This window comes from Crocodylus porosus, unplaced genomic scaffold (genome assembly GCF_001723895.1).
Source record: "Crocodylus porosus isolate Cpor-Errol unplaced genomic scaffold, CroPor_comp1, whole genome shotgun sequence".
NCBI classification, from domain to species: domain Eukaryota; kingdom Metazoa; phylum Chordata; order Crocodylia; family Crocodylidae; genus Crocodylus; species Crocodylus porosus.
Window position 1 is genome coordinate 116,435,470 of NW_017728943.1, and position 16,261 is coordinate 116,451,730.

The following is a 16,261-nucleotide window of genomic DNA, read 5'->3' on the forward strand; positions in this document are numbered from 1 at the left end:
ATGAACATCTTGCTGGGGTCATTTGACCCCAGTATTCTTTCCTGCCATGGCAGGGGGTCGGACTAGATGATCTGCTCGGGTCCCTTCTGACCCAACAAACCATAAAACTATAAACTATGAAACTATATTTTAAGAATCCTTGCAGGAATTGGACATTGACCACTGTTATCCCCCTGCTTTACTGGAGGCAGGTTAGGATGCTATGCCTTGCACCTGCATGACAGGGTTGATTGTGTAGTTTTAGTAATAGGTTGGATAAAGATTTGTATGGGATGGTTTGGGTAGGGAAAGATCCTCCCTTAGGCAGGCAATTGGGCTAGATGACCTCTGGAGGTCCATCCCAGCCCTAGTGTCCTATGATTCTGTGTTTTTACTGTATTGGAAAAATGAATTAAATGTAGTTATACTTGAATTAATTTTTAATCTATGGTAAAGAATACCTAGTGTGTATAGGTATACATACACATAGTTATAAACATAGTATATCTTTGACCCATTTTTAAGCTCCTCTATGGTAAAACCTTTTAATTCAGTGTAGTTCTGTTTTCAATTAGGGACATAAAATAGTATGGGTTTAGAAACTCTTTGTGGCACTTTCTTGTACTACTTTACTGCAGTAGTCATGCTTATCCTAGCTCCAGTGATTGGATTTGCTTAGCATGGAAGAATCTCCCATTCCCAAATTTCAGGAGACATAGTTGCCCTATATGTATTTTTTTCTTAAGTTTATGTCACGGTGTAACATAGGCGCTGACATTTATTTTTGCGGGGCAGGGCCTAAGATGATGTTCATGTGGAAAGTTTTACGCATTTCAGGTGACGGCTAGGGTGGCCATTGTAGAGGACATTCTGGTTTTCTGCTACTCTGTCCTCTGACACGAAACCCGGCACCTTTATGTCCTCTATTTTTCTCTTTAAGAGAGGATGTAAAGGCGTCAGGTTTCATGTCAACAGAGGACAGAAGACAACCGGACTGTCCTCTACGATGGCCACCCTAGTGACAGCCCTCTTTCCGAGTTAGGCCAGGGCCCCTCAGGCCCTCACATACTCAGTACCTTTGCTGTATAATCATATTAATACCAAGCACCAGAAGTGTTTAGATTTTAGCAGAGGAATATTTGCCTACATGCTTCCTCACCTGGTTCTTCACTGTTCTTGAGCGTTCTGTGGGTTTAGGACAATTATGTGTACGGTATTCATGAAACCTCTTTTATACGTGGCTCCTCTCCTGAACCAGGGTGGGTACACTCTAAAACGGATGGTGAGAGACCTTTTCTGTAATACCCTCCAGTCCCCCTTTTGTGGCGATCAAAGTCTCCACCATATTCTCCATTGTTACTCCCCCTGGAGTTCAAACCAGAATAAATATTATTTGCTTTGCTACCAGTCTCTTAGTCCACTGGGGCTTCTGTGTGACTGGAAGAATGTCAGAATTTAATTACCTTTTTGGTTAATCTTGTTAGACTGAAATTTCAAGCTCTAGTATAACACCTATTGAAACATATGTTACTGCATTTCCTTTCCATAGTCTCCTGCTGATCGATCTCAGAAGATTCATGCTGGTGATGAAGTGATCCAGGTTAACCGGCAGACTGTTGTAAGTAATCAGTGCTCCTACCAATTGTTTCCCGAACCTTGTTTGTTTTAGAACATGCTCTTCCCCCAGCTCTGTAAGTGAATGACAGTGTGTAGTTTTTATCCTAAATGGAGTGGGAATTAAAAAGGTGCATTTCAACATTTAATTATTCTTTGTCTTAAAATATTTGTGAGCCTTGATTGTTATCATGCATTTGTTTTCAGTCTAGCTTTATAATATTTTAATAAATGATCCAATTCAAAAGATTGCATTTAGGGCATAAGAGACCTGTATAGATGTTAAGAAAACATGCCTACAGCCTTTTATTAAAAAAATTATGATTTTGTCAAGTACTTTGCATCATAGAGACCATTCAGGATTCTCCTTTATCATAGGAAGGTCTTACGGTTACATTTGTGCTTAACTTTACATGCTTTACACATGAATAGTCCCACTGAATTCAGTGGTTTAAATAGACATGGATTAGGGTATGTCTGTGGGACTCCCTGTATTCTTAATATTGAGCTGATGCATAAATCCTTGAAGGACTGGAGGCTGATTCACTAAACTATTGGCACTTGAAACTAATATATTTGTAAAAAAGAGACCCAGTAAAGAGGGAAAAAGTTACTTTGAGTCTTGTATCCTTTATTGTTTATTGATTTTATTTGTTTGTATGCTGCCCTCTCCCTGAAAAGGCTCAGCATGGCTTACAATAAAAACAAGATAAGGCAAAAAGATAAAGATGGGTTCAGTTTTTTTATTTTTTTTTAAATTTCATTTATTTTTAATGGAGAAACACACATAACAGGTGAGCTTTATTCTTTTAAAGGTGGGATGGCAGCTTAAAAACCTTGTGGGAAAGTTGCGGGAGAATCCTACTGGTGTTAAACTGCTCCTTAAGAAACGTCCCACGGGCTCTTTTAATTTTACTCCAGCTCCACTGAAGAATCTACGCTGGAAACCACCACTTGTACAGGTGAGATGTTGTTGGAGGTATTTTACTTGCATATTAGTGGTTGGGTTATGAGTTGTATATGCATGTATGTATGTATGTATTTTGGGGAGAGATGATATCCAAATACTCCCAAAATCACTTATTACTGATATCTGGCATTAACAGCTAGTGTAACTGAAAATCCTTGCAGTTTTGGGGGTGGTCAGTGTGAAGTGGTTGCAAAATTCAGATTCATAATGAAGAGAAGGAACATTTTTCATTTTTAGCAAATTTCTCTCAGAATCAGACTCTTTAATATTTACTTTCATAATACAAGTTATCAAGGCTTTGATCCTGGAAAGAGGCTGTTTGCGGCTGAAATGTTGATAATTTGTAATGGTGAATTTTGTACTTAATAAATACTGAGAACAATTTGGAAAAGCAACTGATTCTTGCTGAGTTCACCCCTACTATCCAGAGTATGTTTCTTTTTTAGTTCAGTTGCATTAAGAGCAACTTAGCATTAGTATGAGTTTAAATATGATTTGGAATTTGGGAAATTCCTGGAAGGGATGAAGATTGGGGGAGAAATGGATTTAATAACTTTTAAAGAATGATTTTGAGGAAAAGTATCTTTATGGGAGGGAGCAAGTAGTAATCAGTACACCTATGTGAAATGACAGTGAATTTTCTTCTAATCTAGTGGAATCCTTGTTAGTAGGGGACACTATTTCCCTGTGTTCTGTCCCGAGTGCTGTTCTGCTCAAGTTCCCTATTGCCATGGGCATATTTGTTTTTCTGTGACACATGTAGATGATTTTTTTAAGGGTTGCATATTCATGCTCTAAAAAGCATAAATCTGAATTATTTGCCACTTAACTCTCACATAGCACCATATCAGAAAACAGCTGTTCATTCACCTCAAGTTTATTTTACATGACTTAGGCCCCCTCTACGTGTTTTATCTATTGTGCAATTACCTTGTTAACTGCACTATAAGTTTAGACTGGTTCAACATGCAAATTAACTAACCCACCTTAAAAAGGCTCAACCAGTTATAAAGTTATTGCTTGAGAATGTGTAATAATGTTATAGCTGGTTTGTATCCATATTTAATTTGTATATGTCAGCAGTCTGTGGAGAGATGGCAGATGCTGTGATCTCCCAGGTGCTGTGGAGCACAACACATCTCCGGGGCTTGGGGATCACAGCCAGTGCAGTCTCCTAGCTGCAAGGGTGTGCCATGCATCCCTGCAGCTGGGAGACCACAACAGTGCCTCACAGCTGCAAGGGCTGAGAGGGCTGATGGGGCTCTCTGCCCCAGCTGCTATGGGGCATAGCTGGGACAGAAAATCCTTGCACCTGATAGGGCTCTCAGTCCTGGCTGCACCACACACAGCTGGGACCAAGAGTCCCAGACCTGATGGGACTTTGAGTCCAAGCTGTGGCAAGTGATGTGCAGGACTCTTGGTCCTGGTTGCATATGTGGCGCAGCTGGGACTGAGAGCTCTGTCAGGCACAGGACTTTGTGTCCTGGCTGCCCCTGGCCCCTGTGGTTGGGAGCCTCCTCAGCAAAGGGGACTTCCAGTCATGGGAGCCTGCTTCTTGCCAATGCAGCAGGAGCCTGAGATCAGGCTCCCCCTATACTGGCAGGAAGGTGCAGTTGGATCTAATGTGTGATCCCACAATTGTACCTCCTGCCATGCATATCTGGCATGGCAGGAGGCGTGATTGTGTAGATCATGCATTAGATCCAATCTCATATTTCCCTGTACCTATAGAGGGGACCGTAGTATAGCAATGAGTGTAGGACTTACTTATTTAATTGAAAATGTGCAGTCCAAAAATCTGTATGCCTATGCATAATAAACAAATGTATCCAACGTGGCAAACTAAACCCCTCCAAAATTCCTCAGTCTTCAGCCCACCCTCCATTCCAACACTGTGTAACAAGTAGGTTTAAAGACTGTTCCTTGTTTTTTCTTCTTTTCCTGAAGGGAGGAAAGCAAAGCTACTTTTCAGCTTTACCTAAAGAGCATCAAATCCAGGTTCTGACAAACCAAGGGCTCATTTCAAAGTATAGGATATTCTGTGCAAGCTTGCACTTCTGGAGCAGTTGTTCAGCTGGCCTTGGCATTAAATAGAGTATTTTCCAGGTTGGCTTTTGCTTCCTGTGCAGCTCATCAGCTAGCCCCCACAATAAACAGTCTTAAATAAAGTAAATAAACAAAACCTTGTTGGTCCTGTCCTGGACATGGGGAACTCTGACCTTCACAACTGTCTGGTCTTCTACATAGTTCAGTTCACCATTGCTTTTTCCATCTTTTCACTGCTCCTGTGGCTCTGCTTTCTTGGGTTTTTAATTCCCAGTGTGCCACTCCATCATTAGTAGTCTTCTCTCAGCTGCTGCTCCTCAGCCAGACTGGCTGAATTCTCTCTTAAGTGGATGGGCTAACCTGTTACAAAGCCTCATAGCTTGAGTGCCTTAGATCACAAAGGACAAAAGAAGCTCTGAGGTGGTTTGAACCCCAAAGTATGTTAAGACTTCTCATGTCAATCCGATTTATTTGTGACACTTCAGTAGAATGGTCTGCATGTTTTGAAGAATATGGATATAAACTGGGCTGCATACAAAACAGGTTTTTGAGAGCGGGGTTACCTCCTTGTGTGCTGGCATCTTCAAGATGGGTTTTATAAGGTGTAGTCTTGGGTTACAGCAGTTATTTCTTGCAATGAAATAATGGATAGTTGTGGACAGGTCCATATCCAAAGAAAAGGAATGCAGCCTCCTTGTCAACTTCTGCCCTTGAAGTGGACAAGAATCCAACAAGGCCCTGAGGTTGCGAAACTGAATAACAGAATACAGGACAAACTTTCAAATGATGCAGATATGTTCTCTGCCTTCTTCCAGGTTTTCCTTTACCTTAAGAACAGCATTTCCCTGTTAGTTGGGTAGAAAGTTTGCTACCTCGCTATCACCTAGGTCTCAGTCAAAGACACATTAATGGCTTGGGTGATGAGACTGAGGGAATGAATTAAATCCCTCCCATAAATCCACTAACCAATGAGGCTTTTTATGGCTTGGACTATTCCCTACCACAGGAGTTGTGCACCATATGCTAAATCATTGTCTCAGTGCCTTGTCACTTTACAACTCTGTACTGAGCCAGTTACCATACACAGTTAGCTCTGCATAGTGTTGCACTGAAATGTTTTCAACCCCCTTTTACCTCGGGCTAAGGTAGGCTGCATGACTAACTGCATGTTCTAGATTGGGACCCTTCAGTGTAACAAGGACACCACAACTCTTACAACCTCAGTAACTTGCACAACGCCTGCATGTGCCTGACCAGTTTTACATCCCTAAAATGCAAGGTGTACAAATACAAGGACAATTACTTACAGCTTTTTGTATATGAAATTGTTAGGAATAATGTAACTAGGAGGAGCAGAATAATTCTGAAAGTAGTGTATGTTCGTTGATAGGATTTACCTTTACACTTTCTGTGAACTAAGAGAATGTGTTCATCATCTTAACATGATGCTCTATGCAGAGAATTTTTTTCAGAAAGTATGGCTTATTAGTTAAGTATGTATAGATACAGTGACTTCACCAGTTATTTTCGTGTTGGGTGGTGAGAGAAGCTGGGCAAGGCAACAATTCAGATGTCTTACAGATACCGTACTGCTCTAATTTCAGACAAGCCCTCCTCCAACTACAACGCAGTCACCAGAAAGCACCATGGATACCTCACTGAAGAAAGAGAAGTCAGCCATTTTGGACCTTTATATACCTCCCCCGCCAGCTGTTCCATATTCTCCTCGGTATGTGAATACCCATGTACTACTGAACAAAAGGTGTTTTTTAACAGATTTTTCTAAGGTGGCCTGCTTGCAAACTCTGCAGATTAGCTTGAGGAAAACCTAGATTTTCCTTGGATGGCTTAAATGCATAAGCTACTTAAAAAATACAGTACTTTTTATTGTTTGGAGAAACAGTCACGCACAGTTTTAGAAAATCACTGTGCTGCATAGATCAGAATGGCCGAAAGCTCATGAGGGAATGCTATGACTTGTAAAACCATAGTGCCTACTAAAAACTGCACTTGTCTTTACATTATTTTTTCTAGTCTTCGATTCTTAAGCATGTTATCAAACTGCTTAGAAGAATTTTAGGAAAGAGCAGAACCTGTATTACATTCAACAGACATGAGAATCATAAAATCCAGGAATAGGCAAGATAGCATAAGGGTAGGTCAGTTGGAAGACTGTTTTTTTTCTGTGTGAAGAAATCCATTATAAAACCTAGACTTAATCACATGAGAGAGAAAGTGATTGAAGTCTTGCTAGTTTTAACTTGTTCTCAGATAACCCACTATCTTCCCTGCCTCATTCTTCTATGGTAGCACTCTTGAGCAGCTGTTGGAGGCTCAGCATTGCTGGAAATTGGATCACTTGTTTATTTATATACTTATATCTAGTAGCTTAGTGTAGATTCCTGATTTTTTAAATGGTCTGATATTTGCAAATTTAAATGTGTGTGTGTGTGTGCCTGCAAACTTGAATGGCTATTTGTGGACTGGGGTTCAGTGTGGTTTATGGAACTGAAACTTTCCTCCTGAGGCAGATGGGGAGAGGAAGTGGTTCACAGAATGGCATTCGTTTTGCTTGCTTAAGAAACATCAGATAAGGAAGGTTTTGGCAGCTGACAAGAGAAGAGGTGGGGGGATGCCCATTTGCTTTTTCATTTCCTATGTTATCTCTACTCCTTTTTTTACTTTCCTGTTGGCACATTGTTTTCCTCTCTCCATATTTCTGTCTTCTTTCCTTTGTTATCTGCCGCATTTATTTGTTCCTGGTCTCTGCCCTCTTTCCTTTGTTTTGTTCTGCCTGTCCCCTGCTGTGGCCTTCTGTGGATTAGCACTGTGGTGCTTGGGAGGCATTTGCCCAAACTGAGTCAGTGTCTGTCCAGGTGTGGTGGTGACGTAGCTCATTTCTCGGACTCACTGCTTGCAACATTTCTCTGTGGCTGACTTTCTGAATTCCTAGGGGGCTGCCTCTTGGTCTTTATGGAGGGTTGAATAGAATTAGATGAGCAGATCTGATGCGGTGGCCACCAAGATATGGACTCTGAGACAGCTGTTAATGTTTCTGGCTTCTCTGGCTGGCTTTTCCTTCAGGTGATCTGATTAAGTGCCAAAACTAGAAGTGGGACAAATACCCATTGTGAGGTGGCTTTTCTTTTTCTTTAGAATGAATAAGGGCAGAGTCTGAAAACAGGTGATTCTTGCCTTGAAGGACACATGCTTACTCCTGAAAATGAGATTATTGCACCCCAAAATTTGTAGAAATCTCTCTGGATTATTTTTATGAATAAAAACTCTAACGGAGTCTTGCTTCTGAAATGGGAGAGAAGCTTACATAAATCATATTAGACCAATGTTACATATATAATACTTGAAATGCTGAGCCTTGTAAGTAGGGCTGACCTATACACTCTTACAAAAAACAGACACACATAAGAAAAAAATATTATGGTAACTTGCATTTCTCCTCTTCAAAGAAACCAGGTCAATAAAAAATGTTGTTTGTAGATGTTTCCAAAGAAACCTCTACTGTTCCTCATATTTTACATGCGTTTACTGCTAGCTCACTTTTGGATTTGATTAGGAAGTAGCTATTTCTTTTCTTCCTCTATAAATGTGTTTAAAGAAGACTTGCATGTCCTGGCATACCTTTTTTTCTTCAGCTTTTATGCACTTATTTGCACAGCAGTTACAGTTGGAAGGAAAGTGATTATAGTCTGGAGTGTTCATTCTAGACTCATGACTACAGTATTGAAATGCCTTTTAAACTGCTAATTGAAGCAAATGTCCTTTCAGGGAAGAGAAGGGGAGTAATGTTTACAGAGGAAGCAGTAAACCCAATAAGCTGCTACCTGGTTCCAAGGGTGCAGAATCTCCCAACTCTTTTCTCGATCAGGAGAGTCGAAGGCGAAGGTTTACTATAGCTGATTCTGATCAGCTGCCTGGGTACCCCATGGAAGCAAATATACCACGGACAAAGATGAGGGAAAAAACACCGTCCTATGGTGAGTTTGAGTTTATGCCTCTTTTGTTTGTTGTTATTGAGATCCTAAATGTTGGGTGAGTGTTTTTTTTTTTTTTGTGAACTGCTGGCTGAACTTGGCAGACTTCTTAAGGGTAATCTGAGGGAAATAAAAACTTCAATGAAATTCTGAGTCTGAAACCACTTATTCATTTCACTAAAGTGAAACCCTGTTGAGTCATTACTTTAATGACTGGCATCAAAGCCCAGCTGGATGATATCAGATTTCGGTTTCCCATTTGTGCAGTTGTTGTAACTTTTGGTGAGTATGTTCAGTGGAGTTGGAGATGAGCATCTAATGTGGCTGTTATTCCTCATCATCATAATGCTTTCTTCTTTCATAAGCAACCTGTCTTTTAAATTATCTTGTATTCCATTTTAAGTACAAAACCAACCTGATTTCCACCTGTCAAATTGTGAGGATCATATAATGTTAACTTAATGAAAATGTTCTTCTAAAGGGAACAGAACCTTGCCCTTGTAACCTTGCTTGTGTTTTCTTTAGGCAAACCTCGCCCTCTATCAATGCCTGCAGATGGGAGCTGGATTGGAGCTGCAGATCCCTTTTCTAGGTGTCGAGCACCAGGGAGAAAAGGTAAGAGTGGGAAGGGGAGGATCTGGTCTAGAACTGATGTTTTGAAGATTAGATATTCACTGTTTTGATGCCATGTTTCTGTTTTAATGGCTTTGTCATTAGGGAATGTTTTAACCAATGATACAAAGAAGGTGGAGCTACTCAACAGCTACTTTGCATCAGTCTTCACAAAAAATATTATTAAGATGTCAGACACCTAATAGGGCTTATCTGGATAAGGAAGGGGGCAAGCTGAGGGAGGAGATAACAAAAGCAATGGTCAGAGATCTTTTGTTGGTTCTGAATGAATTCAAGTCAGCAGGGTGGGATGAGCCTCATCCCAGGGTCCTGAAGAAACTGGCAGAGGAGCTCTTGGTAATGATCTTCATGAAGTTGTGGGAAACTGGCTAGGCACCAGAGGACTGGAAAAGGGCCAATATAGCACCCCTCTTTAAAAAAGACAAGAAGGAGGACCCGGGGAATTACAGACCAATTAGCCTCACCTCAATATCTGGGAAGTTACTGGAGCCTATCCTGAGAAGGCCATTTGCAAGCATCTGAAGGAGGAAAGGCTGATCGCAACCAGCCAGCATGGATTTATGAAAAACAAATCATGTAAAACAAACTTGATCTTCTTTGACAAAGTAACTACTTGCATGGGTGGAGGGAATGCTGTGGATATAGTGTATCTGGGCTTCAGCAAAGCTTTTGACAGAACCATCTCATAAACAAATTGGAGAAATGCGGGCTGGATAAAACTACTAGAAGGTGATGGCTATAAGCAAAGGGTAATTATTAATAAGTCCGTGTCAGAATGGCAGGGGTCTGTTCTGGGCCTGGTGCTGTTCAGTGCGTTTCTTAACAACTTGGATTTTGGCATAGAAAGCTTCTCGAGCAAGTTTGTGGATGACATGAAACTGGCAAGGATTGCGAACATGTTGGAGGATGCAAGCACAATTCAGAAGGGTCTCAATTGATTGGAAAGTTGGGCTAGAGATTACAGGATGAAGTTCACTGTGGACAAATGCAAGGTGCTACACCTCAAGAAAAATAATCAGAAACACAAATATAAAATGGGTGACACCTACCTAGCTGGATGGCAGCTCTATGGAAAAGGACTTGGGAGCTTGGTAGACTACAGATTCAATGTAAGCTTGCAGTGTCATGCAGCTGTACAAAAGGCCAATGTGGTTTTGGGGTACATCAATAGAAGCATTAGGTACAAGGCATGGCAGGTGATAGTGCCTTTCTACTTGGCATTGGTTAGGCCTCATCTGGAGTACACTGCATGCAGTTCTGGGTTTCACATTTTAAAAAGGATGTGGAGAAGTTAAGAGTCCAGAGGTAGGCAACTAAATGATAAAGGGCTTGGAAAGCAAGTCGTACGAGGAGAGGCTGAAGGACCTAGGCATGTTCAGCTTGCGGAAAAGGTTCATAAGAGGTGATAACATAAGACATGATAGCAAATATTTGAAGCACTGCCCATAAAGAAGAGGGGAAACTCCTTTGTTCTCTTGCTACAGAGAGGAGGACTTGGACCAATGGCTTGAAGTTGCAGCAAAATAAAGTTAGATTGGATATAAGGAGAAACTTCTTCACTGGAGAGAATAGTGAGGCAGTGCCTAGGGAAGTTGTGGACTCTCCACTGGAGGTGGTCAGGATTATAAACCATATTATAAAAAGTGGATTATAAATCAGGTTGGACAGCTACTGGTCAGGGATGATCTAAACATAGCTATGTCTATCTTCTATCATGAGTATTTCCCATGGTTTTGCTGATTTTTGTACCCCTCCTCCCTTTTTTTTTCTGCTGTGTGTGTCAGGCTGTTTTTAAATCTCCCCAGAGGCGCTAGGTGTTGGATAAAGCCAAGGCTGGGGATTTCAACTGTAGTGTGCTGATTCTCCTACCAGGAACAGAACCAGAGGTTCCTGGCTAGAGGGTCTTGCCCTTCTGCTCAGGGTCAGACCCATCATATTATTTGGGATCAGGAAGGAATTTTACCCCAGATAGGTATGGACTGTGAGGGGCTTTTTTTTGCCTTCCTCTATAGTTAGGGACCTCCTGAGTGTATATTGACAAATTTTATTTATTTTCATTGTTCCCCTGCTTTACCTGTGGCAGGTTGGGGTGTTACGTCAATGTTGTGTCAGGGTTGAGGGTAGTCTTGTGTAGAGTTTAGATCCTGGGCGGACAATTATTTTGGCTGGAGGGCTGCTTAATGAGTTTTGGTGAGCTGTTGAGGGGTGCATGGGTAGCCCTGCCCCTTGACAGTTAGTCATATTGGGGCTGGAAGTCCTGCCTCTGACCCCTGACCTTTGCCACCAGAACACTTTTGGGTGGGCGGTTGTCATCTTAGAACCAGAAAAAGAAGAAAACCAAATCATACACTACAAGTCAAACACCCACTATAACATATTTTAATGTTATTACAAAAAATGTTATGATTTGTGTTTGTGTAACCCATATAGAGGTGATTGCATAAGAACTCAAAAATAAAGCCTTACTTTTGTATATTGTGTATGGGGTGTGGTTGGGGATGGGGGTGTGTGTATGATGGGGTGGATTATGTGTGTGGGGTAGAGGTTTGAGGGGGTGGGGCTGTGTGGGGGGGTATAGGGTATGTTGAGGGGTGTGTATATCTTAGTGGAGGTTGTGGGGGCAGGGTGTGACTGTGTGAGGTTTGTGGGGTGGAAGGGAGGGCAGCAGGTGGGGGCTCAGGCACTGGCACCTGGTGGGGTGCAGCTCCGGCCAGCGCTGTGCATGGGGGTGAGGAGCACAGCCTGCCCAGCCACCTCTGGGCTTTATGCTGTATGCCTGCAGCTCTTGCACTTGCATGGGGGAAGAAGCCCCACACTGAAACAGGCTGCCTTACCCACCCCCTGCTGCACCGGTCCCCGGACTCTGCCCCCTGCTTCCCTGCGGAGTTCCCCAGTGCGAGTGGGGGAAGCCATGGGGCTTCCCTTGATGCAAGTTTGGGAGTTGCAGGTGCATTGCATGGAGCTTCTGTGATAGAGGCAGCTGGGCAGGCTGTGCTCCTTGACCCGTGGGCAGCACTGGCTAGAGTCGCACCCCACCAGGTGCTAGCATCTGCACTGGACACAAGCACCTTGAGCGCCCCACCTACTGTTGCTGCCAGCAGCAAGGGCTGCAAGCCGTGTGAGGGGTCTCCCCAGCCTCCTTCACGCCTACTCCCTTCCCAGCTAAGCTACATGCTTCTGCCGCCCCCCTGTTCTCCATGCTTCTGCCTAGCTGCAGCGCCATTGCCCTGGTCCCCCACCCCCACCTCTTCCATTCCTGCTGCTCCACAGTGAGCTGGAAGCTGGGGAAGCCAACCAGGTTCCCATGGGGTGGCTGCAGCGGGGCAGCAGCAGCCCACCCAGAAGCTGTGCACTGTTGGGGCTGGGCCCTTCCACCCATGAGGTGGGAGCAAGGTGCAATAGGGTATATTGGTGGGGCATGGGGGAAGGAAGGGGGGTGTATGGTGCCTTGCTCCCACTCCCATGGGTGGAAAGGCTAGGCGGGGTACAATTTGCTGATGGGTGCTGCGGGTCAGATGGAAGTGTCTAGTAGGCCATATTTTGCCCACCCCCGGGCTTAGATTATGGTTGTATGGAATAGCTTGGATAGGGATGCTTCTGCCTCAGGCAGGGGGTTGAACTAGGGTGTTCTCTGGAGGTCTCTTCCAGCCCTGTTTCTCTCTGACTTTTTTGTAACTTTGCACCTGAACTGAAACCTCCATTATTCTCTTATGCAATTCAGTTAAGCATTGCAAGTAATTAATTATAATAATTAAATCTGTTCTTACTTGTATTTGGCACTACTCTCTGCGAACATTTTTCTTACACTCTCTCCCCATGTCTTTTGCATTTGGCTTACAAACGTTGAAGAATAAGCTGTTTCTTGATTAGGGTCTGTTTGTCGAACTGAATTGGGGGCTGTTACTGAAGCAAGCTAGAAACTCTCTGGGAACTACTTTGACTACTGTTACTGTGTTAGTGTCCAACACGAACAGCTTTTGGAGAATGATTATTTGAGGGTTAGGCATGGAAAGGGATTGCACAAGGTTGAAAAGACTAAAAGAATTGACAGAATTTTTACCCCTCTAGATACAGTATACTGCTATCAGACAGGTGAGAAATACTTTGCATTTCCTCTGAAAATACCAATTCAAGAATCGGCAAGTGTCTGTGAGAAGTCTGGAAAAAGTTGGGTCATTACAACCCTTCTAAAATTTTGAAAACTATTTTTCAATTGCTGTGGGGGAAATTGTCCCATTAGGAGTCTTTTAAGGAAGCTTCTAGAAAATGAAGCAGGCAATTAGCATTTTATAATGTGACATAAATTATTGCTAAATAGAGCAGTGAGTATGCAAAAGCCCTTGAATTGGGATCAAGTTTTAGAAGGTGACAGGTCCTGAAGCAGCATGTACAGAATGGCTGAGATGCTTCGTCTGATGCCAGTAGTGGATGTTGATTCTTGGGTCACATCTCAGTTTAGCATATTTCCTATTGTTTCTCAAAAGTCAGATACCATAGTGCTGAGGCTAATATAAGAAGCTATGTAGAATACAGAAGCTGATAAGATGACTTGTAACCTGTTCTTTCTCAGTTACAGAAGGTAATGTGTATTTCATCATGTTGCAATATGATGCAGCTGGAAGCATGGGAGTTGCTAGGACTTGCTTAATTAGCAGATCTAACAGATGAGCCAGCAGGTGGCAGGACTACTCTTTGATTATACTTTAGGAGGCTTTGAAATGCACCTGATCTGATAAGACCCTCTAAGTCCGCGATCAGAAATAAGAAAGTGTTTTAAATTGTATCTGTATACTGTAATTTTATTTCCTGTTTCTAAACTGAACACATGAAATGTGAGTAAGTGTATGTTTGTTTTCATGCTGTTGAAAGGGAAAAAGCTCATGTTGCTTGAGTAGCATACTATGCGTCATCTAAGTTTTAACTCACGTGAAATGTTGCTTGCAAATGTTCCATTTATAGCAACATTGTTCTTTTGTTTTTGGATCCTGCATAACCTTTCTGTCTGCCAAAAGTATCTCTCACCGACTTTGTATAGTGTTTAGATCTTGGTGGCAGTCATCACTGCCTGGCTTCTTTTCTTGGGTTCGCCACTGATTTGGCCAGGAGAAGGTCACTTACAACCCTCAGGACCTCAGTTAAGACATTTAAAATGGGAATCCCTTACCTCTTGGAATTAGTACTTATGAAGTGCATTGAACCCTTCTGAATAGAATTAAAAAAGATGCAAAATACTGGATTTCAAAGTGAAAAATAAGTGATTTCATCCTTTATGTTTAATGCAGGTGAAGATGTCCTCTGCAGGTACTTCAGTAATGAGAGGATACCACCAATCATTGAAGAAAGTTCTGCCGCCCAACATCCATTTTCAAAGCCTGTGGCTGACAAGCAGTTAATAAGGGGTGCTGACTACATCAGAGGCAGCAGGTGCTTTGTGAATGCAGATCTTCACAACAGCGCAACCATTCCTTTTCAGGAGGAAGGAGCTAAAAAAGCTTCTGTTACGTCACCTACAAAATCTTCTTCCACAGAGCCCTCGCTACTAGTCAGTTGGATTACAAGACTTAAACTGTTGACTCATTGATTATTGTTAATGGACTACACTCATCTGTTACCAAGTGCCTTCACTCCTCAGAGTTCTCTGCTTTTTAGCTCCAGTATTATGTAGTGACTGGTGTAATGCTCTTTTTCTGGAGAGCACTACACGTCTCCTCTTCTCTGTGATTTTTGGTGGCTCTAATTTACTGGATCAGAAAGGGTTTGATCACATGAAGAGGAAAAATAAAGATCTTGTTCCTCTACCTGCCCCAGAACTGAGGGAATTTAGTTGTTGGAAATGTAAGGCTCCAGTGATTTCAGAGGCCACATCTGACCTGAAATCTGTATGACCTTTGCAGAAGCAATCATTGCATTACAATGAGGTCCAGTAGCACTTCAGTTACTAGAATGCTCTGATGCTTTTCAGACTACTGGTGTGCAGAATATGTAGGCTGAGCAAAAATCCTGAGCTGCTGTCCTAACCAGGAAAGCCATGAGGGGGGAAAAAACTTTTGTACAACAATGTGGGGCTGTAGCAAGTCTTGCAGCAGCTTTAACTTCGTAAGGAATAGACAGTAGCTTCTCTATGTGCTCTCTGATACCCAGGGAACTACATTAGGAATTTATTAAATCTGGTTTATAATCCAGTTATTGAGTTCGCTGTACAGGTAAATTAGTGCTCTCTATTGCAGTGGTTCTCAACCTTTTCTGTACCAGGACCTATCTGTAAGCATCAATGGCCAGTCCTGACCCAGTGCCCCTCACCCCCAGGCTCTAGCCCCCAGTGTGTGAGGCAGGAGGTGGGTGTGTGGGGCTCCCAAGAAGCCCCTTGCAGGATGGAGCTCTGCCAGCTTGCAAGGGAAAGGGCACAGTTTCCCATGTTTTTCTCCTTTAAAGGTGAATCCATTTTTCAAGTTTGTTCACTACACTTCCGTATACTTTTGCAACCCACATTTGGGTCATGACCCATGGGTTGAGAAACACTGTTCTATTGCAGCAGTGCTCATTCATAAAGACATGGATGGCTACCACATGACAAGGAGATACATCTGCAGAGATGATGAAAAAAAAACGAAAATATTTTCCCCTTAATTGTTTAAAAATGATTTGCTGTTAACCAAAGTATTCTTTTAAAAATGAACCCTGTAGGGTTTATGCAACCTCTACAGTGGTTCAGTTTTTGAACTGATTAATGTGTGTTTTTATAAAAAATGTGCTATGATAAATTGCAACTATAAAGAAAGACACCTTCCTATTTTATATGTAGCTCAAATTTTTCAGCCTCAGAATTTAAGTAGCATTGGGTATTGGAAGAGGGAAAAACTTGTAAAAATATTAGGATATTAAATGATCATTGTTTAAGACTGAATGTATAAAAATTATTAGTATGCAAAAGTGTGTTTAAGATAATTTAAGTGTTAAATATAGCTGTACATATTTTTTAATGATATGTAGTTTGTATTTTCTTGTTTACAACACCACTCACTAATTC

At 42.1% G+C, this 16,261-nt stretch overlaps 1 protein-coding gene across 1 annotated transcript in view; it reads left to right on the forward strand.

Annotated features, from left to right (window-relative positions):
* Positions 1 to 15,528, forward strand: part of CNKSR3 (CNKSR family member 3) — a 45,220-nt gene extending 29,692 nt beyond the window's left edge. Inside the window, exons 7-12 of the mRNA XM_019550052.1 lie at positions 1,529 to 1,597; positions 2,409 to 2,555; positions 6,214 to 6,338; positions 8,396 to 8,604; positions 9,127 to 9,216; positions 14,517 to 15,528. Coding sequence (XP_019405597.1) covers positions 1,529 to 1,597; positions 2,409 to 2,555; positions 6,214 to 6,338; positions 8,396 to 8,604; positions 9,127 to 9,216; positions 14,517 to 14,815 — 939 coding nt within the window. The 3' untranslated portion in view covers positions 14,816 to 15,528. The remainder of the gene's footprint in view (positions 1 to 1,528; positions 1,598 to 2,408; positions 2,556 to 6,213; positions 6,339 to 8,395; positions 8,605 to 9,126; positions 9,217 to 14,516) is intronic.
* The last annotated feature ends 733 nt before the right edge of the window (positions 15,529 to 16,261 follow it).